This window comes from Pecten maximus, chromosome 13 (genome assembly GCF_902652985.1).
Source record: "Pecten maximus chromosome 13, xPecMax1.1, whole genome shotgun sequence".
In the NCBI taxonomy this organism is placed as follows: domain Eukaryota; kingdom Metazoa; phylum Mollusca; class Bivalvia; order Pectinida; family Pectinidae; genus Pecten; species Pecten maximus.
Window position 1 is genome coordinate 36,168,530 of NC_047027.1, and position 22,286 is coordinate 36,190,815.

A 22,286-nucleotide genomic window follows, 5' to 3' on the forward strand; every position below is an offset into this window, starting at 1 on the left:
ATACATCTCCATAAGAGCAGTTTCTTCGATAGATGATAAAAATTAACCGTTTTTAAAAGAATTTGAAATTTTCGATTTTTTATCATTTGGACTCCATGACCTTGAACAAAGGTCAATGTCAATGAAAATTAATAGGATTTGTAGGCACCCGCACATGCTATCACTGTGCCAAATATCAAATCTGTGTGTGTAAAAATATAGGAGAAGAAGGAAATTAAGTGCATTTTGGGAGAAATTTGAATTTTGGCGGGAAAACGAACGTATTTCAAAGTGCCATTTCTACGTCACTTATTACGTATATGTATATTTACATGCGTGTAAATCCATGCACACAGGTTTCTATTGTAGCAACAATGTAACTGTCTATGGAAAAGTATAGGATTGCTTCTCATTACATATCATGAAGCCACAAAATTAAATATCTAAATAAAATTAGGCCATGCATCACTTGATTAATTAAGAAATAATTAACGATGATTCGTGTATTGTTGCAGGATATACAACGAGGACGAGGATATTTTGCAATTGAATTAATAACGAAGGCCGCAGGCCTGAGTTATTAATTAAAATTGCAAAATATCCGAGTCCGAGTTGTATATCCTGCAACAATACACGAGTCAAAGTTGATTATTTCTATTCTACCATGTACTGTTAAGTGTTTAGTTCTGAGATCGACCTCTTTCTAATAGAAAAACAACAAAGAAATCCCGGGAAAACCTTGTAATTTATTTCTTGGGTATTGCATTATTTGTTGATGAAATATACAGGCAATACAGTACTACGATCAAGAGCATCTATCATATGGCATTGATTTTGAAAATTAAAAAAAGGATAAAAAAAGGATAAAAAAAAAGGGATAAAAAAAGGGGGGCCACCGTAGGATTCGAACTCGCGTCGTGATAAAGGTTTATTGAACGACTAACCCATTAGCCAACTCGGCTATGGTACCCTTTTATAAAACGGGTGAATGTTAGATATATAAAATTGTAACAGCCGTGACTCACGACCGTGTATTATTGGCACGAGCGTGGGTTATTGGAAAATAATACATGGTTTTAAACCAATCAAAACTGGCGTTGCATAGCAAACATGGTAGAATTGATGTTTAATAATGATTTGAATGTCTTAGAAGCAACAAACTAAATAAGATTATACTATCGTTGTTAAACCCCGTCACATAATTTTATCTTGTCCGGTTGTCCATGTTGTTTTGTGTGACTGCGTCCGATAGAAACGTTGTGCACTCTCTATGTTGGAGGAGAAGGCTTAACTAAGCTGTGATAACTTGTGTCAAATCCGACTGTAAAATGTATGATAACAAAATATGTTTGAATCGAAGATAAAATATATACAAATGGTGGGACTGACCCCCTAGGGGACTGAGGGGCGGGGCAAAATAGGGAAATGCATGTATTTGATTATGCCTCCATGTGGGTTCAATTTTGGAAAATAAAGTTTGTATCTTATACCGTAACACCAATACACAAACATGTTTATTGCTCGAAATACAGGCGAAAACAACCTGTCACCTTTGTTAACCTTAGGTTCACGTCAATCGACTTAACTGTTCGTCTGATAACACCACACTACCAGGATTGTTACACTCACACAAAAACCTACACCGGGTATCGATGTAATATAAGCGACAATCAGAGTCGACAACAGCTTATCAACAAGATTATCTAGAAAAAATACGACATAGAGCATAAGTCAAGGTCATTTCTATCCGTGATCTGTCACGAGTAGCCCCAGGATATTATATGGATTTTAGGATGTTTGGTTAAATACGACGTCGTTTGGTTGTTTTAGCAAACGTTCCTCTGCAACCTTTCAGGACGGGTCAAGCTACCAGTTCGATATCACAGGGAATCGGCACGAATTCCAAACCCACGATCCACATATGTATTATGCAACCATATATATACGAACTGTTGATTAAGTATCCGTGCCAAGTCCCTGTGTCTGATATAACGGCTCTTGGCCTCATAGTTAATGAGAAGTCGTTTAAATTAAAAACGTGACTACGGACGTACGACGGACGTAGCATTTCGTCATAGACTCACTTGCCCCAATGAGGTAGAAGGACTCGCGCACTTGATTATTCTACTTTATTACTTCTGACTCCATCAGCTCATTTGAAGTTCAAATGATGTAAAATTCATATCAACTTAAAGTTGAAAATGTTCGCTACATACGAAATAATATTATGGACTAGGTGCTATGACAGGTCCCCTTTAACTTATCCAATATGATGTACAGAACACAAACACATAGATGCACATTTTTTTTGCATTTAACGGCGACATAGTTACCGCATGATTTAATCAAATCAGAAAACTTTTGTCAAATATCAAAAGCCATTAGATTCCAACTAATTAAATATACCTTCATATAAAGAGTTATGCTCTCAAACGACCGATAGCAAATTTACCCTATAATTATCAAAAAATACTTATGTACCATGCTACCTGTGTCGCCTGAATGACACTCCCGAGTACTAAGGCAGGTGTAGGCCCGTATTTGTACCACTCGTACCACGTGCAAATGCACACAAAGCGCCACCCATTGGCGTAGCATATCAAGGAGAAAATAATTTCATCATAATTCCGTAAAACGGATGAAGTGATACATGAATGTACAGGTACGAGTACATTGGTACTTAAAAGACCCGGATGTTTACAGGGGACGGAGGAACTCGCACCTTGAGAATTCCCACCTTTTTCACGTGTAGTCATACATTATACTTTTTTTAGCAGGAGTGTATAGACTAAAAATGTATATGTATTTCATATCTAAAGAAAATTGCTCTCGTATATTTGAAGTATTTATTCCAAATGTTGATTACTCATGTACAGCCCACAGTAACCCATTTTCCTTAGGGACTAGATTCCCAGAAAACAGCAGCTGCTGATTAGCAGAATTGGTTGTGTCAATCCTAGAACTATCTACAACGACCGAGTAAGGTTTTTTCCAGGTCTGCTTTTGAAGTTGACAATGTATTACTTTCTTTGTTCATTTCTAAATGCGATGACTATAGATTAACAATTAAATATAGTGTTAAAAATACATATTATAAACTGGTAAACCATTCAGTAAGTTATTATTGATACAATTTTGAAATCAACTGTGGAAAGAAATCGTCAATTTAGGACAAGATATAATTCAAATCAGACATATACATATGTACAAGATAATTAATTACCAACTTATGATGAATGTCACTTTATCATAATATCCACAGTATTTGAAGGACACTCTGTGTTGGTGAATATTGATGCATTGTTCAACACGGGGATACACGTGTTATGTCTATTTATATTTGAGTATTTTCGTTCGATCGTCCTCGTGTCCGACCCAGAGGGTACCGTCCTCGTGTAGACTGATACACCATGGTTCACTTCCATCGGATGTATAAACAGTCCTCATACAGCGTCCAGTATTCCCGTCAATCAGCAGTACCGACTTGGTGACAAAGTCCGCTACGAGGATATCACCAGCTCCATCAAAACAAACATCGTACGGGTAAAACTTTGATGACTGACTGGAACTTCTGTTTGATGTGGTTGTACCAATGTCTTTACAGCGAAACTTCAGGTTTAGGTGTTTATCCATCACTATGACGTGAGGCTGTTTGTCTGGATTCTTACCAGCGATGTAGTCATCATAAACTACACCATCTGTATCAACAACAGCTACATCCCCGGTCAGAGAACTAGACACCATGTGATGTGGCCAGACTGCCACCTGTCGACAAGGACCACCCGCTCCAGCTGACACTGCCCGGCCGTCTGTAGTGTACAGTTGTATTCCTCCCAACATCCCCACTATCACCATGTCATCACTAGTGATACACAGAGAACCTGGTGTGTTGTTAACGTTAAAGCGTGCAACAACGTCACCACCCATCGTGATTTCCCGGATACTTCGGTCATCCCACACACAGAACCACACCCTACCCGTGGTCGGGGATACAGAGATCGAACTGACTTTGACCTTACACTCGATAGTCTCCTTCACCCTGCCTTTTAAATCAACCCGGTACACACGTTCATCGTTCAAGTACGATAACCATGCCTCGTCACCAGTAAGACATGTACGACATACATCGTAATAAAACGACGTCTTAAACTCGGACAGAACCACAGGTGTCGGAATCGGTTTGTACGACTGATCTTCTCCGTCGACGAGTACCTTACCAAGCATGCGTTTCAGAAGTTCGGTGGAGATGGTCCCGGGTTTGAACTCCAATGTCTGCAAACGTCGAGGAAAGGGAGGGTCAATTGAGGTATTCCTGATTTCCCGCGCTAATGTAGTGACGTCAACGGTTGTACCGGATGTCAGTACCTGCTGGCATCTGTCCAGTTTTGGCTCCAGGTCCTCCCTCAGATGTTTGGTTAGTGCAGTTTTATTTTTCTCAGAAACAGTTTTATTCAGTTTCTCTAGCTCGGTATACATATTCACTAACAATTCAATGGCGTTATCGATGTTGTCTTTCATCTGTTTCCCCTGACGTTTAATGTCACTGATAACTTTCTGATATCCTCCATCATTTGTTTCACTTTTACGAATATCCTCCTTGATTTTAGGAATGTCGGATTTGGAAAGCTTGTCAACATACTGCTGTATTTCCCGTTTTCTGGTCCCCCCCTAACCCGTTTCCTTTTGGGCCCGTTACTTTTCTTACCTCCCAAAAAATTTGTTCACTTTTAAACAAAAAAAACCCCCTTTTTTGGGGGGGCCCCCCCGGGAACGGGGGTTTTTTCCCCAGTCGCCCAGGTAACTGTTTTCTTGGGCGGTACTTTGGGGGTAAAGCCCTTCTAAGGCAAAATTTTCTTTTTTATTAAAATTTTAAAAAGGGGGCCCCAAAACTGGCTGGAAAATAAAAAAAATTGTGCTGCGTAAAATGGGGGGAATTTCGTTTTAAGAAAAATTTCCCCAATTTTATTTGTTATTTTTAACAGATTTTTTTTTAAGGTTTTTTCCCCGGACGGACTTTTTTTTAAACGGGGAAATTTTTTCTTTATTTGACCCCTTTAAACAATTCCCACCCTTTTTTAAACCCATTTACCCATTGTATTAAAGGGGTTGTACGAAATTAATAAAATTTTTAAAAAAACGTTTTTTAAAACTTCAAATAAAACCCCTTTAAAACATTAAAGTTTGATTTTTCTTTGTGTTTTTGTTTTCAAAAATTTAAAAGGGGTAGTTTTTCTTTTTAAATATAAAACCGGTGTTATTTTTTTGAAGAAACCCCCCTACGGGGTGATGGGGGTTTTTTTCTAAAAGGGTTGTTGTGTATGGGCTAACTCCCCGGGTTTAAATTTGACGACAAAATTTATTTTTGTGCAAAAGAGGGGTTTATGTTTGGGAAACGTTTGCAAAAAATTAAAAAGAAAAAAATCGGAAACCCTTTTTAAACCCCGCCCATACGTTTTTAATGTTTTCCCGTGTATTGTAAAATAAATTTTTTCAAAATGTTTTTTTTGGGGGTTTTTTTTTTGGGGGTTTTTTTTTCAAAAACTTCCTAATTTTGGAACTTAATTTTAAATTTCTCAGTTATTTTTTTGTTTTTTTTGGGTTTTTTTTTTTCAAACCTTTCCTAAAAAATTTAAAAATCTTTTTTAAATTAAATGATTTAAAAATTAAAACTTTTGGGAATTTTTTTCCTTAATTTTTAAAAAAAAAATTTCTCTTTTAATTGATCCCCCATTACCTAGGGAAAAAAGGGTGTTAATTTTTAAATTCTAAAACTTTTTTCCCCGATAATTTTTTTTCCCCCAAAAGGGGAAAGGTGTAAAAATTTTTTTTTTCAAAAATTTTTCTTTTACCCAAAGTACACTAAAACCCAAAGCCCTTTTGGGAAAGATTTTTTATTAAATTTTACGTTTTTTTTTCCGAAAGACAAGCCCATTAAGGGGGTCCTAATTGATGAGTTATGAATTTGGGGACTTAGTTTAGGGGAAAACAAAAATTTTCTTTAAGATTTTTAAAAAAATAAAAGGGGTTTCCTTTTTTGAAAATGAAAAAAATTTTGGAAATCGATTTTTCCACGGTTTTGTAACAAACCCAATTTTTCCCTTTTATAAAAAAATTCCCCCGAAATAAAATTTTCCATCGGTACGGGGCAGTTTTTTTAAAAAGGGGGAAAAGAAAGAAAATTAGGATCTCAGGTCTTAAAAAAAAAGGCGGGAAAAATAATTAAAAAAGGGGGTTTCATTAAAAAAAAAATTTTTTTATTTTATTTAATTTAAAAAAAGGGTTTTAAAACTAAAAAAAATGTCATAATTTTTAAAAATTAATTTCAAGTTCCAAACTTTCAAATAAAAATTGTAAAATTAATTAAATCAAACCTTTCCCCCAAAAAATTGATTTTTAGTTATTAAAATTTAAATTTTAGAAATGGGGGTGTTAATTTTTGAAAATATTTTAGCAAAATTTTTTAAATTTTGCATTCCCCAAATAAAATTTAAAAAAAGGGGAGTTTGTTACTTTCCCAAAGGAAACAGGAATTCCCCGAAAGTCAAGAAAATCCAACCTTTTTAAATTAAAATTGTTAAGGGGACTTTCTTGGGCCAAAGGGGGTTTTTTTCGACGGTTTTTCAATTGTCCGTCTTTTCCCCGTTTTTTCCTGTTTTGAAAAAAAGTTTTGGGCCGAGATAGTGGGGTAGCCCCCTTCGTACATTTTTCGGTAACTTATCGGCATACCTAAAATTTTTTTTCCCCCGATATACCGCAGGTGGCGTTACGGGCAAGATGAAGTAGTGTTGGGTTAACTATGGAAAATGAAAATGCAGAATGCGTTAAAAAGGGAACAAAGTTGATTAAATGCAAGCTGAAAGTGGATGCATCTTTTAAATGACACATAAACATGTAAATATTTTTCCTTTTTTTTCCCCGATTCAAAGGGCCCAAAGTTTTCTTATTTTTCACCGAAAAATGGAAAAAAAAATTTTTTAAAAAAAGGGGGGGGTTTTTTTTTTTTTTTTTTAAAAAAAAAAATTAAAAAAAAATTTTTTTGTTAAACATTTCCCCAAAGAGGGGTTTTTTTAAAAATTTTTTAATCCAAAAAAAATTTTAAAAAAACAAAAAAAAGTTTTTCCCCTTTTTTTAAAATTTTTAAAAAAAATTTTTAAAAAATTTTTTCAAAAAAAAACCCCTTTCAAAAACTTGTTTTAAAAAAAACTTTTACAACCATTCCCCTTTAAACAAAATTTATTTGGCCAAGTTTTTTAAAAAAAAAAAACCCCCGTATTTCCAATATTTCCAAAATTTTTTCATTTGGCAAGGAAAAGAAAAAAGTGACAAAAAAAGTGTAAAAAAAAAAATTAAACTTTTTTGGGGATTTTTATTTATAAAAATGTACATTAAAAAAAAAACCCAAAAAAAATTTAAAGCAAATTTTTTTTAAAACTTCCTTGGGGCCTTAATTTTATCCCCTTTTTTTCCCCCCTTAACCTTGTCAACATTAAAAATTTTGTTGAAAGAGAGGGAGAGCCCGAGTCTGTTTTTTTGCATTATCTTCCAGTCATCTTTTTTCCAATATAGACACAGGGTTTTAAATGGGGTTTTTATAGCTCCGATTTTTAACTTGTACCACTAAACATTTTTTGATGAAATCCCCCAACCCCAAATTTTTTTTTTTACAAACACCATCCAAATAAATACCCTACGTTCCCGGGGGAAAAATTAAAATCAACTTTTATTTAATGAATCCTACTTGCCAAAAAGGGGGAATTTATTAATATTTATTTTCATCCGTAATTAAATATTTCAAAAAATCCAGCTTTTAAAGTACATGCTCAACCATTAGTAAATAAGCTGTAAAAAAAAAAGAAAAAAGAAAGAAAAAATTTTTAATTTTAAAACGAAAAAACACAATTTGAGAAAATTTTTTATCCGGAATCTATAGGTTTTTTAAAAAAGTAAAAATTTTTCTAGTCAAATAAATGATTGGGGGGGAGCTTACCGTAGTAAATACGTAATTGTTTTTCCTTACCCCTGTAATCTTATTGTTGTTTTGCAGGACAGATTTTCATTTGAAATGGTACTTGCTTTTTTTTCCTGAAAATTTTTACAAAAAAAAAAAATAGGCCTATCGTATGCCTTTAAACAAATATTATTTCTTGGCCTGGCTTTTTTGTAGGGCAAAAGTTTGGGCAGTAAGTTTTTTTAAATAAAATTTTCCATAAATTTGAGTTTTTTTCTTAATAAATTTTTGGAAAATTTTTATATTTCTTTAAAAGATAAGCTTTTTAAAATTTTTTTTAAAACCTTTTTTTTGGTTTTTAAACCAAAAAAATTTTTAAATTTAAATGAAAATTTTTTAAATTTAAAATTTAACGCCTTATAAATTAATGAAATCAAAAATTTAAAAGTTTGGGCCCCCAAAAAAAAATTTTTTTTATAAAAACGTTCAGCTTTCCCCTCACATCAAAAGGAACATCCCCCACTTCAAAATTTTCAAAATTTTTTTTAAGAGAAAGAATTTCCAGTAAAATGTTTTTTTAGTCCGTATCGTCAGTAAATTTAGATATGATTACTGGTAGGTTTTTATACCGTCGTCTATTACGGGTTTCCCGGGGTTTTTAAACTATTTTTTGGAGTCCCAAGGGTTTTTCATAAAATTGATGGTTCAATTAAAAATTTTTTTTCTAAATTTTTTTTTTTTATTTTGTTTTAAATTTTTTTTTAATATTTGCTTAAAAAAATAATTTTAAAAAAACTGGTTTTTTAAATTTTTTTTTGGGAAATGGGTTTTTTTAAGGGGGGTTGGGAAAACCCCCCTTTTTTCCCCTTCCCCATAAAAATTTCCCTTTTCCCCCGTTTTTTTTTTATTTTGTAAGTTTCAATAATTAATAAAATTAAAAAAAATTTCTTTTACCATTTGACTTTTTATTTTCTAACATACAAAAAAAATAAAAAAATTATAATAAAATTGGAAAAAATTAGCTTTAATTTTTCCCAAAAAAAAAAAATTTACCAATTTGAAAAATTTAATGCTTTTGTTTTTTCTAGCAAATAAAAACCCATTTTTTTTTTTTTCCCCAAAAAAAAATATTACAAATTGGGGTAAGTCCCAAAAAAATTTTTGGGAAATTTTTTCCCTTTTTTTTTTTAAAAACAAATTTTTTTTCTTTTTAATGAAGAGATATAATTTAAAATTTAAATAGTTAAAAGTCAAAAACTGTAAACCCTGATTTTTTTAAAAATTTTTTAAAAAAAATTTTAAAAAAATTCTTTAGCGTTTTTCAAAAAACCCCACCGTTAACGATCCCAATTTCATTGGATTTTTAAACCCAAAATTTTGTCATTCTTTTATATTTCGCTTTGCCGGGGGCCGACCCGAGGGTACCCCCCATAAAAACCAGGGGGGTTTTTTTTTAAAATCCCCCAAAAGGGGTTTCCCCTTTTTAAAAAATTTTGGGGAAAATTTCCTTACGAGGAATTAAATTTTTCAAAATTCGGGTAAAATTTTAACTACCCAAAAAATTCCGGAGTTTTCCCCGTCTTTTAAAAAAACTTATTTAGTTTTCCTCACAGACGGGGCTGTTTTTTTTGGGTTTAAGGATTTTATTTCCCATACCACGTCAACACAGTAACCCCGGCGGGGTGCGTCAGTGTGAGGAAAATCCACCCGGGGGAAAACCGCCCCCCCCAAAAACCCCCCCTGGTTCTTTTTTCCCCCCCCCCAAAAACCCCCTACTTGAACCAAAAAAGGGGTTTTTAAAGAAATGCAAAACCCAACCCCCCTTTATTTCCCGGATACGGGCTCCCCCAAAACCCCAACCCACCCTTTGGGGGGAACGAGTCTTTTACCCCCAACCAATCCCTTTTCACTGCCCTTTTTTTTTTAACCCAAATTTTCCCCGGGCAAAAAATTTTCCCGTGGCATGTCGCAACTCGAAAAAAAAGGTCTAAAAACAAACCCCCCGGTTTTTGGGTCGGGTTTTTACGATTTTTTCCTGGCTCCCCCGCAGCTTCCAAGGGTAAAGTCCCGGGGTTTAAAATCTCAAAAAAAGGGGGGTTTTAAGATATTCCTATTTGGCTAAAGTAGTGCCAACGGGTTTCCTTCTATGCGGATTGATTTTTGTTTCCCCCCTTTTTGTTTTTATGATTTTTTTTCGGAAAACTTTTATTTTTCCCCCGGGCCTTTCCCCCCCCGGAATTTTTGGGGGTTTTTTTTTTCCCCGATTTTTCTAAAAAAACCTCCCACCTTTTTTTTAAAATTTTCCCCCGGGGGAATTTTGGTTTGGGGCTTTAAATTCTGTTTTTCCCTTTCTGGTTTCCCCCCAACTTTTCCTCTTGGACGAATTTTTTTTTAAACCCGTTTATAAAATTTAATGTTCAAGTAACTAAAAAATTTTATCCACCCCGGTGGGTTTTTTGGGGGCTGGGAAAGGGGGTTTGTCCAAACCTATTTGGAACTTTTATTTTGGGGGAAAATTTTTTATTTTTGAGGGTTATTTTAATGGTTACAAATTTAAATGGATCTAATTTAAAAAACAAAATGGTGGGTTTCAAGTGTTTGGGTTAGGGTTTTTGAAATATTTACCCCCTCTTATTTAACTATTTTTATGACAGTATTTTTTCTTTATTTTTGGGGCCCTTTTTTTTGGTAAATTTTAAAATTTTAAATTTTTTTTTAGTTTTAAAAAAAAACCTCCTTTTTGAAAAATTTCCCATGGGGACGGGAAGGGGTTGCCTTTTAAGAAAATCTTTTTTAAGGATTTTTAAAATTTGCCCGTAAATCACTTAAACAAAAGTTTTTTTTTTTTGGTTTTTTAATTTTTCAAAATTTTGGTGGTTTTTTAAAATTTCCGAACCCCTTTACTTTAAGTCAAGGATTAACGGGAAAAGGGTTCCTCCCTTTATGGGAAAGGTGCCTCGGCGTTTCGTTCCTGAATGCAAATTTTGGTGTTTTTTTTGTTTTTTGTCCAATTTGGGGGGATTTTTAGGAAAATTCAATTTTTAAATTAAAATTTTAAAAAAAAAATCTTCATGGGGCCTTTTTTTTAATGTTTCCTTTTTTCTTGAATTAAATGTTCCAAAATATTTTTTGGGGTTTTTTTTTTTTGTTTTTTTTTTTTTTTTTTTTTTTTTTCAAAAGTTTTTTAATTTTAAAAATCCCCCAATTTAAACCCCAGTTTTTATTTAAAAAAAACCCGGGGTTTTTAAAAAAAAAATTTAAAAAAAATTGGGACATTTTCCCCTTTTTTGGAAAACCCCCCTTAAATTAATGGGAAATGTTATTTTTTATTTAAATTGTTAAACACAATTTTTTTTCCTTTTTTTTTAAGGGCCCGGGGGTTTTTAAAAAAAAAATTTCATTCCCCCCTAAATTTCCAAAAAAACGGGGGTTTTTGAGTTAAAAAAATTTTTTTTTCAATTTTCGTTTTTTAAACTGGTGGCTAAAATTAAAAATTTTCCCCCAAAATTTTTTTAAATTAAACTTTTCAAATTTTAAAAAAAAATTTTCCTTTAAAATTTAGGGGTTTAATTTGAAGGGGGAAAAAATAGGGGGTATTTTTAAATAAGACAAAAAAAGTTTAAATTGTTTTAAAAAATAATAAAAAAATTACGTTTAAAATGAAAAAATGTCCCTTGAAAATTTTTCCCTCCGGGGTTTTTACAAAAAACAAAGGGTTTTTTAAAAACATTCCTCCCAAAAGTTTGAAAACTCAGTGTTTTTTTAAATAAAAGGGGAAAAAAAAAAAAGGGTTAAGTATAAAAAATTTTGGCTTAAAAAGGTAAAAGGTAATTTCCCAATTTAAAAATTATAAAAAGGGAACGTTTAAAAAATTAAAAATTACCTTAGTTATTTTTTCAAAAGTGTCCCAAAAAAAACAAACGGCCAATTTTAAACCTCTTTTCCCCCCAAAATTTAAATTTAAAGTTAAAAAAAATTTAAACTTAACCCCTTATTTTAAATTGAGTTTGTTTACTATTGGTTCTGTTTTCAATTGCCCTTTTTTAATATGTTTTAAAAAAAATTTTCGCTAATAAACTTTTCCCAAATTTTTGGGGGGTTTACGGAAAAATGGGCCCCTTCGAAAATTTTTGAACCTATTTAAATTTAAAAAATTAAAGGGGGGGCAAAAAATTATCAAATAACGGGGTTTTTTGCAGGCCCGTAAAAACCCCTTTTTGCATTTGATTCCAATGGCAAACCGAGATAGTGGGGGTCTCCCAAATATATTTTGGTAATTATGGCCCCCCCGTTTTTTTTGGCCCAAAAAGCGGGGAGGGGGGGTATTTGGCAGTTAAAATTTTGGGCCTGTGGTTAAAAAAAATGGTATGGTTTTAAAAAAGAAGAAAAAAGAACTAATTAAAGGGGCACCTTTTCAAAACCCAAATTTAAACTGTAAATTAATTCCTGTAAAAATTTTAATCACCAAAAAATTTTTAAAATAAAAATTTTTTACCTCGAAAATTAACTTAATTTTAAACAAAAAGTTTATAGTAATCCCAAAAGGGAAAACCCTTTTTTTATTTTTTATTTTAAAAAAGTTTAAAAGAAAATTTTTTAACCCTTAAAAACCCAAAAAACAAATATTTTCAAAAAAAAAAACAAAAAAGAACACAAAATTTTGAAAAAAATTTTTTACCATTTGTTCAACACCAAAAATTTTTTTAAAAACAAATTGTCACTGCACGGACGGGGTTTTTTTGGGAAAAAAATTTAGAACCCTTATAAAAAAAGAAAAAGAAATTTTCTTAAAAAAAAAAAAAAAAAACAATGTTTACCTAACCCCCCGAAAAAAAAATTTAAGAATTAAAATGTTTGTTTGGCTTTACATCGCGGTTATGACCTTTTACCCAAAAACCCTTTTTTACGACACAATGGCCCAAAGATAAAAATTTTGTGAAAAGGATGGGTGGGTTGAACCCAAAAAAAAAAATTTAAAAAAAGAAACACGGGGGTTTTTTAGAATTTTTACTATCCCCCCCAAAATTTTGGGGGGTAACCCCCCCAAACCCCCAAAAAAGAAATTAAAAACATTTTAATTTTTTTTATTTTTTTCTTTTTACATTTTTTTTGATCCCCTTATTTATTATCCCTCTCTTTTTCCCAATTAAAAGGGGGAATTAATTATTTTTTTTGGGAAAAAAAAATTTCCGGTTTTTGTTATTTTATTTAGGACCTTTTTTAAAGAAGAAAAGGGAAAAGTTTTTTATCAAAAATTTTTTTTAAAAACAAATTTTTTATTCGAATCAGTATAATATTTTCCATCTGTTTTGTAGCCAAAAAAAAAAAATAAAATGTTTGGATAAAATTAAATGATCAATTTGTTTTGCATCCGACTTTCAAAAAAGGGAATCTTTTTTAAATTTTTTTTCAGAAAAAAATTTTAAAAATCCGAAACCCAATGTTACTGCTCCCCTTTGCAAAAAAAAAAGGAAAAAAAAGAATTTTTGAAAATTTAAAACAAAAAAAGTTCTTTTTATAAAAAAATTTTAGTTTTGTAAAAATAAAAAATTACTTAAATAAAATTTTTAAACGGGCTTTTTAGTTCTTTTTGAACAAACCCAACATTTTGTTTTTCGTAAGTTTCATTTAAATTTACATTTTTTGCCGGAAATTTTTTAAAAAAAAAAAATGGGCCCCAGCTTAAAAAAAATTTTTTTTTTTACTTGGGGGGCCTTTCCAGGGCTAAAGGGATCCATTCCAAAATTTTTTTAAAAAGGGTTTTTAAAATTTAATTTTTTTCTCAAAATACTTTGGTTACTGATTTGGCTATATTAAATCATAAATGAGTAGACCGCATTTTTAACTATTCCTGTTTATGATCATGTCTTTTTTGTAGTGCTCTTTTCTGACAACACAAAACACTATCATACATTTGATATATACGTATGTACACATTTTTTTTAATTTAACAATTTGAAACGCCATTCACTGGAATATTCAATAGAATACATGCTAAAATTAAGATGTGGTTGGCACGCTAAAATGCTAGAGCTACAGTTTTTAGTTTCATCGGGGTACACAATACACAACATATATAGAGACAAGCTTGACTAGTCAGCTTACCCAGTCAACATACAAACAGGAACATCCCCCACTTCAAATAATTGCTTCAAATAACTGTTAGGGTATAGAGAATAGAATAGTTTACCAGTCACAGTCATAGATGTAGGTTTCATGTCAGTCATGTAGTCGTCAGTAAATTTAGACTATGAATTAGCTGTGTAGGTTATGGTACCGTCGTCTATTACATAGGAGTATGGCCGTGTACTGTGTAGACCTGAGTATTTTATAGGAGTAGGGCCACGTGGCCGATAGTTCACTAAACACTCCTGTCATGTTGTCATATAGTATGTGTGTTGGAGTGCGTGACAGAGTTGGATAATTTTTCCCCCATGTTTGTATTTAAATTTTGTTTTACATAGTGTTGTCTTAATATACGAAAGCCGGTTGGGACCATTTTCGTAGAAGAAAATAAAAAAATGTTCGCGTAATTACGCGAAACTAACGCGTTATATCGCGAAACTTTCGCGTAATTACGCGAAACTAACGCGTTATATCGCGAAACTTTCGCGTTATTACGCGAAACTTACGCGTTATTTCGCGAAACTTACGCGTAATTACGCGAAACTAACGCGTTATATCGCAAAACTTTCGCGTAATTACGCGAAACTAACGCGTTATATCGCGAAACTTTCGCGTAATTACGCGAAACTAACGCGTATTAGGCTATGATATGACTGTGATATTCCCCCTTTCCTGATTAGCCAATTCTAAACATTCTCACTTTGCACAAATATTATTATCAACCCCGAAGCCGTGCTACAGTGTAGGACAAAACACCCCGACCCCAACCCCCGGACTCTAGCCCCCCACCCACGGACAAAAGCCCCGTCTATATAAATTTAGTTGGTATACTTTATATACTATTAGTAAATCTGTATTTTTAATAGTAAATAGTGATGTTATAATACAAGTAGTATTTCATCAATAATCGCCGATTACATGGTGCCAGCAGGTTCCTTTTTCAGTACCTGTGTCTCAAATTATAATATAATTATTGTAATTTTAGGAAATCATAGAAATAATATAAAAATAAATTGATACAACAGTTCAATAAGTTGTTGTTTGAAGCGGTTGTTTATATTGCAGAAGCCACTGGTGACTGAAGTCACTTTTACATATTTGTATATATAGCACTTAATTTAACTCAATATAACCATTGCTAAAATCAGACAATGATTTTTTTTTTCAAATCAATAAAAAATATTTATTTTTATAAAGGGGCTTTTGTCTACTTTTTGATTAGTGTGAAGGGGCTTTTGTCCTAGAGGCTAATGTCCACGGGGGCTTTTGTCCGTGCCCCCTCTCGCTACAGAGTGATATATGATCACCAAATAGTAAAGTACGTACCCAAATATAATAACAGGGCTTATTCCGCAATCCTTGACGTCAAATCCAGGGTGACATAACAATCCAACAACTCGATTACGCACCCAAATATAGTAACAAGGGAATTTCCAACTATCCATGTCGTCAAAAATGTATGCTTACATGTACTTGTAGGTACGTGCTCCCGGACAGAGTTTAATAGACTGAATTCTTACATGTTTTAGGTTTTACATTTTGTTGAATTTTAAGTAACAATAAACAATATAGTTAAAATTCATTGTTGACTTTGACTTATTAATTGTCATTTTGAACTTTTCTCCGGTCGATCACTATTATTTTTTCAATCCTATGACAGGTAATGATAATCATTCTGTAATATGAAAATGTATCAGTTTTGTCATATAATAAAGCAGTTATCGACCTGTTTTCAGGTGAACACGATGACCTTCGGCCTCGGGAAATATCATTTTCTCGAGTTTATCGATCATAATATTCACCTGAAAACAGGTCGATAATTGTATAATATCACGAAAGTTTTGCTTTATTATGCGCAGCAGGTTCTATAAGAGTATGAAATGGTTTCAGAGAATCAGATAATGACTCTAAAGATGGAGGGCAAGAACGAAGTTGTTTTTCTGTCCAGAATTTTGTAATTCATTGAGAATGAATAATGCAACATCGGATATATCCGAGAACTAATTTCCCTATTGTTAAACACTATCGTTTCAAATATCGTTTAAGTGTTGAATTGCTGAAAACAACACTATCCACTTTTGTTAAAAAAACTCAAAATTTCAGCTTGGGATAGGCCAAGCTCAAAATAAAATCTCACTAAACTGTCGTGCCTCATGTCAATACTCTTCAAAAGTAGTCGATACTTCCTATAGCTATCTATATATATTCGTGATATAACGCGTTAGTTTCGCGTTATTACGCGATAGTTTCGCGTAATAACGCGAAAGTTTCGCGATATAACGCGTTAGTTTCGCGTAATTACGCGAAAGTTTCGCGATATAACGCGTTAGTTTCGCGTAATAACGCGTTAGTTTCGCGTAATAACGCGTTAGTTTCACGTAATTACGCGAAAGTTTCGCGATATAACGCGTTAGTTTCGCGTAATAACGCGAAAATTTTTTTATTTTCTTCTACGAAAATGGTCTCAACCGGCTTTCGTATTAATAAAACTACATGAACTTATATATCTGAAGTTTGTGTATATATTTGCCAGTGAACCTGGGTATACTATTTAAAGGTGTCGGCTTGGGGTGGAATCCTCTCCTTTTACACCAGTAACTCTCACCCTGAAAATTTCCGCTTTTTCGCCTGTAGTCCTATGTTATTCTAATTTAGTGGGGGTGTATACATAATTACATATTTTTAAATCTAAAGACAAATTACTCTTTATTCCGGTATATAATGACAATTGTTTATTCTCGTAAACAGTACAGTGCAGAGAATATGAATACAAACACATTATTAATAATAATGCACGGCAAAACAAATTGTGACTTAATTATCTCATTTATATCAATAATAAATTTAGCCAATGAAATAAGTAACATTTAAGTGCATATTATATATGTTAATTACTCAGCTAACATCCCAAAAGGGACGCGGTTCCCAAAAAAACGGAAGCTGATTTGCAGAATTGGCTGTGACAGTCCTAAACCTAGCTATCTGGTTAGATTTTTTCCTAATCTATTTTTGAAGTTGACAATATTTCTTTTTTTCTTTTTCAATGAGATGACTATATATTAACAATTCAATATATTGTTAAAAGTACATATTATAAACTGGTAAACCAATCAGTAACTTGTCATTTGTACAATTTTGAAATCAAATGTTAAAAGAAATCGTCAATTTAGGATATAATTCAAATAAAACACATACACGTGTACAGGTATCCACAGCATTTGAAGGACACTGTGCATTGTTCAACACAGGGATATCGGTCTTATGTCTATTCATATTTGAGTATTTTCGTTCTTTTGTTCCTTTGTCCGACCCAGAGGGCACCGTCCTCGAGTAGACTGATACACAATGGTGCACTTCCATCGGATGTATAAACAGTCCTCATACAGCGTCCAGTATTCCCGTCAATAAGTAGTACCGACTTGGTGATCCATTCCGCTACGAGGACATCACCAGCTCCATCAAAACAAACATCGCTAGGGTAAAATTTTGATGACTGACTGGAACTTCTGTTTGATGTGGTTGTACCAAGGTCTTTACAGCGAAACTTAAGGTTTAGTTGATTATCCATAACGATGACGTCAGGCTGTTTGTCTGGTTTCTTACCAGCGATGTAGTCATTATAACCTACACCGTCACTATCAACAACAGCTACATCCCCGGTCAGAGAACTAGACGCCATGTGATGAGGGTCTACTGCCACCTGTCGAAAAGGACGGCCCGCTCCAGCTGACACTGCCCGGCCGTCTGTAGTGTACAGTTGTATTCCTCCCGACATCCCCACCACCACCATGTCATCACTAGTGATACAAAGAGACCACGGTGTGTTGTTAACGTTAAAGCGTGTAACAACTTCACCACCCGTCGTGATTTCCCGGATACTTCGGTCATCCTTCACACAGAACCACACCCTACCCGTGGTCGGGGATACGGAGATCGAACTGACTTTGACCTTACACTCGATAGTCTCCTTCACACTGCCTTTTAAATCAACCCGGTACACACTTTCATCTTTCCAGTACGATAACCATGCCTCGTCACCAGTAAGACATGTACGACATACATCGTAAGGGAACGACGTCTTAAACTCGGACAGAACCACAGGTGTCGGAATCGGTTTGTACGACTGATCTTCTCCGTCGACGAGTACCTTACCAAGCATGCGTTCCAGAAGTTCGGTGGAGATGGTCCCGGGTTTGAACTCCAATGTCTGCAAACGTCGAGGAAAGGGAGGGTCAATTGAGGTATTCCTGATTTCCCGCGCTAATGTAGTGACGTCAACAGTTGTACCGGATGTCAGTACCTGCTGGCATCTGTCCAGTTTTGGTTCCAAATCCTCCCTCAGATGTTTGGTTAGTGCAGTTCTGTTTTTCTCAGAAACACTTTTATTCAGTTTCTCTAGCTCGGTACACATCTTCACTAACAACTCAATGGCGTTATCGATGTTGTCTTTCATCTGTTTCCCCTGACGTTTAATGTCACTGATAACTTTCTGATATCCTCCACCGTTTGTTTCACTTTTACGAATATCCTCCTTGATTTTAGGAATGTCGGATTTGGAAAGCTTGTCAACATACTGCTGTATTTCCCGTTTCTGGTCCGCCACGTAATCAGTCAGTTTACCAATCTTGTGACCGTTGTGACTTTCTGTAACACAGTCCATACAAATTAACTCGTCCTCACACGATTTACACACATAAATAAACCCCATCCCTTTATGGCGGGGACACCCAGGAACTGGTGTCTGGGCCGCCATGTCGACAAGGTTAGCTGCTGTCTGTCAATATGGCGGCGATACTTCTCGGAACTTGAGATAGTCTTCCGGGTAAAGGACAGTATATGTTCTATTTTTAGTTACAGATGTGTATTATATAAATGGTGTATCAATGTAACTGGATCAAATAGATTTAAATAAACAGAAACTGGTGTCGGTGTCGTAATGTCGTCTTGGGAATTAGTCGTTTTAAGTCACTATATATCCCCCATCTTTTATTTGTCAACATATTTGTATCGACTATTTGTATTTTTTTTCTGAAGGTCGTTTTCCGGGACGGCACGTTCTATTTTAAGGTACAGGTTTGAAATTTAAATTCTCGTTATCTTGTAGCTCCAGAATTTAACGAATTCAAAACCACTTCATTGTTTGAAACAATTTACCCAGTGGTGTAGCTGGCGTCAAGGGGATTGTACAAGCAGATTAAGTAAGAATCATCTTAATATTAAACGTGATTTTAACATTTGACATAAAGTAATAATCACTTTAAACATTAAACGTGATTTTAACATTTGACATAAAGTAATAATCACTTTAAACATTAAACGTGATTTTAACATTTAATATAAAGATTCACCTTTACATTAAACGTGATTTTAACATTTGACATAAAGTAAGAATCACCTTTACATTAAACGTGATTTTAACAACAGATGCAGTATATTATGGCGAATCATGTGTGTATATAATCCTCCTAGAGCCACTTTGTCCTAGGTCTCGTCAGCGTTGTTAGGGGTCAAAAGTGAGGATATGTTCTAGAGAAAGGGAGTCGTGAAAATAAATCGGCATAAACAAAAGTCATCATATAGCAGATGAGGTTTATTAAACACATCAATTGTGTAATCATGATATATTGTAGTCTTAAATTTAAATGTACATGTGTGTGTATAATAGAGAGTGAAATGGGAATCTTCATTGCAGGACACAAAATATTAGCACCTTTCAAAAACAAGTATAGAGCTGAAGCAGTGTTAAATTAAACCTAGCCATATCAAACCATCTGGTCCATAAGAAAACGTTGAAATTATATGTGTTTTGTTTTCAGGACAAAATATAGAGTGATGATGTGGAGATGTACCATGTTTTGATGTAATCAGTAATGTTTCTGTTCATTGTTTTTCATGCTCGTCTGGACATTCCTTCCTGTATGTATCCAGTCCGGAAATATTTATGGTGGAAAATTTTTTATTCAAGCTCGCTCATGTAATTATTCAAATTGCCATTACCAGTAACGTTGCAATCACATTAAGAGGAATTTCTGTTTCAGTGGAAAATAAAACAAAGAACGAAATTTTTTTTTTTATAAAACATGTAATTCATTATTAAAGGTAGATTTTAGAGGACACCGAGTATGAAGCATTACCGGTGTAAACAGACATTCGGAACACATCACTCACACTTTGTAATCAAACAGCACGTGACTTCAATGAACTGACGATGCAGCGCTCAGTACTACAGACTCGTGCCTCGTCACGATCAGAATGTCACGACAGACTATGTCACGATTTGTGACGTACCGATGGCACTATACAGTCGAGATAACCACTTCCGGTGTGTTGAGTTATCAATAATTAACAGGCACCGGCTTCTGGTAGTATTTATAGAAAACACAAACATATATATATATATATATTGTAAAAATAATAAAAAACACAAACCAGAAAATCACAAGCGCTTTCACATGCTTTGAGAGCAAGCTCTTTGAACAGGTGTAATGAAAGAGTATATTTGTGACGTCATCACTGTGTGAAAGCGCTTGTGATTTTCTGGTTTGTGTTTTTTTTTAATTATTTTTACAATATATATATGTGTGTGTGTGTGTTTTCTATAAATACTACCAGAAGCCGGTGCCTGTAGTCTTTTGAACGTACGACAGTGACTGGGTGATACGGAAATGGAGTTGCCTCCCTTCTATCGATGGAACTGTTGTGCTCATCACAGGGACGTGAATTTCGGTGCCGTGAATCGCATACATATCTGACGACTAACAAAGTTATTTATTGTTTGTCACAATCGTCAATTTGGGTGGATTTTATGATTGGAACGAATTGCAATAATTCAAACGTATTTCAAATGCAAAAGAGAACTCTTTCATCCGACCGTATCGTCTTTTCAATTTTATTCTCTGTGTATCTGTGAAGTAACATGTTCTTCGAAGATGATGCAGTTTTTGGGGTTTTTTTTGTTGTTTTTTGTTGTTGTTTTTTTTGGTTTTTTTGTTTTTTTTGTTTGTTTCAACAACGTTCCGTAATTTTAGGAACTCCCTCAACTTTAAATCTTCCTCAGATTATTTTGATTTAGAAAACAATCTTAGGTATAGGGACATTTCCTTAACTTCTCTAATGCTTTCCTAGAGAAAACTTAAAGGGACATTCCTTCGTTTGAATTAAGTGAATGTCACCAAAATTAAACTTAATGGGAAATGTGTATTTTCCCCATTAAGTTGTATAAATCATCATATTTACATTGATACGACAGTTTTACTCTCAAGGGAAACCAGGGTGCTTCAAGTTTTAAATTCTAAAAAATCTCAATTCGACCCGAAGTAACACTATTTACCACAAAAACGGGCTGTATGAGTGTAAGAAAAGTAATTTTTCTGTACAATTTGGCGTTATTTTCATAACTGGTAGGCACTAAAGCTCATAAAGTCCTCATTCAGGCATAGATTTTATTAATTGAAACTTTGCACGTTTGTAATGTCCGAACGAAGCAATGTTCCTTTAACGTTAAGGGGTTCCTAAGTTGATGACGTTGATGAAATGGGTGTGTCGATTTCTTAGTTTAGTGAACGCACATAGAATATCGATTTACAGACGTGATGATAAAAACATCAATCGCAATGCATTGCACGTTTTGAAATAACTGAATACAAATGTCGCTGAAATCGAATTCTTTCCATCCTGTTATCTGGTACGGACATGACACAAGGTTACCCTTTTCATAAATCAGTTCCTCCAGAAATGTATTTATAGCCTATGTGGTCACGTGCTTACTGTTTAAAATTATGAAAGGAAGGGAAAGAAGAAAGAAGGAATTAAGTGATACAAAAATCAAGGTCATTAAAGGGACTAAATGGCTAGATTTCCACTTAAATAATATATTAAAAAGGGTATACGATTTAAAATAATGTAAAAAGTTATGCACTTTATGTTAATTATACATTTCAAAAGTGTCCATAACAATAACATAACAGTGTCATAATTTTGTAAACAATCTAATTTCAAGTATCACAAAGCTTTCCGGAAATCAAATGCATGTAGAAATTATTGAAATCTAACCATTTAGTCCCTTTAAGCATTGATGTTTAGTATATACGTATTAAGTATAATATTGTATGCAATGATGGCGTGTTCAACCTCTTGTCACTATTTTAGCAAATATATATGTTTAAATTAAATTGTCTGCTCAGATAAACTATTACCCGAGGAATAACATTGGAGATATGTGTTCACTGTCAAA

The 22,286-nt window shown here is 33.6% G+C and overlaps 1 protein-coding gene across 1 annotated transcript; it reads right to left on the reverse strand.

Moving 5' to 3' along the window:
- Positions 1–2,277: 2,277 nt before the first annotated feature.
- Positions 2,278–18,873, reverse strand: LOC117341101. Its single transcript, XM_033902935.1, has 2 exons — positions 18,636–18,873; positions 2,278–4,626 (listed from the first exon to the last, which is right to left on the reverse strand). The coding sequence occupies exons 1-2, from the start codon at positions 18,804–18,806 to the stop codon at positions 3,310–3,312; spliced, it is 1,488 nt and encodes a 495-aa protein (XP_033758826.1). The 5' UTR covers positions 18,807–18,873; the 3' UTR covers positions 2,278–3,309.
- Positions 18,874–22,286: the final 3,413 nt, after the last annotated feature.

Bases quoted from the DNA above. Each gene is read 5' to 3' on its own strand.
- LOC117341101 (XM_033902935.1), bottom strand. From the start codon at position 18,806: ATGGCGGCCCAGACACCAGTTCCTGGGTGTCCCCGCCATAAAGGGATG. The intron at 4,627-18,635 runs ATACAGCAGTAT...AGAAAACGGGAA, and splicing joins TGGCGGACCAGAAACGGGAA to ATACAGCAGTATGTTGACAA.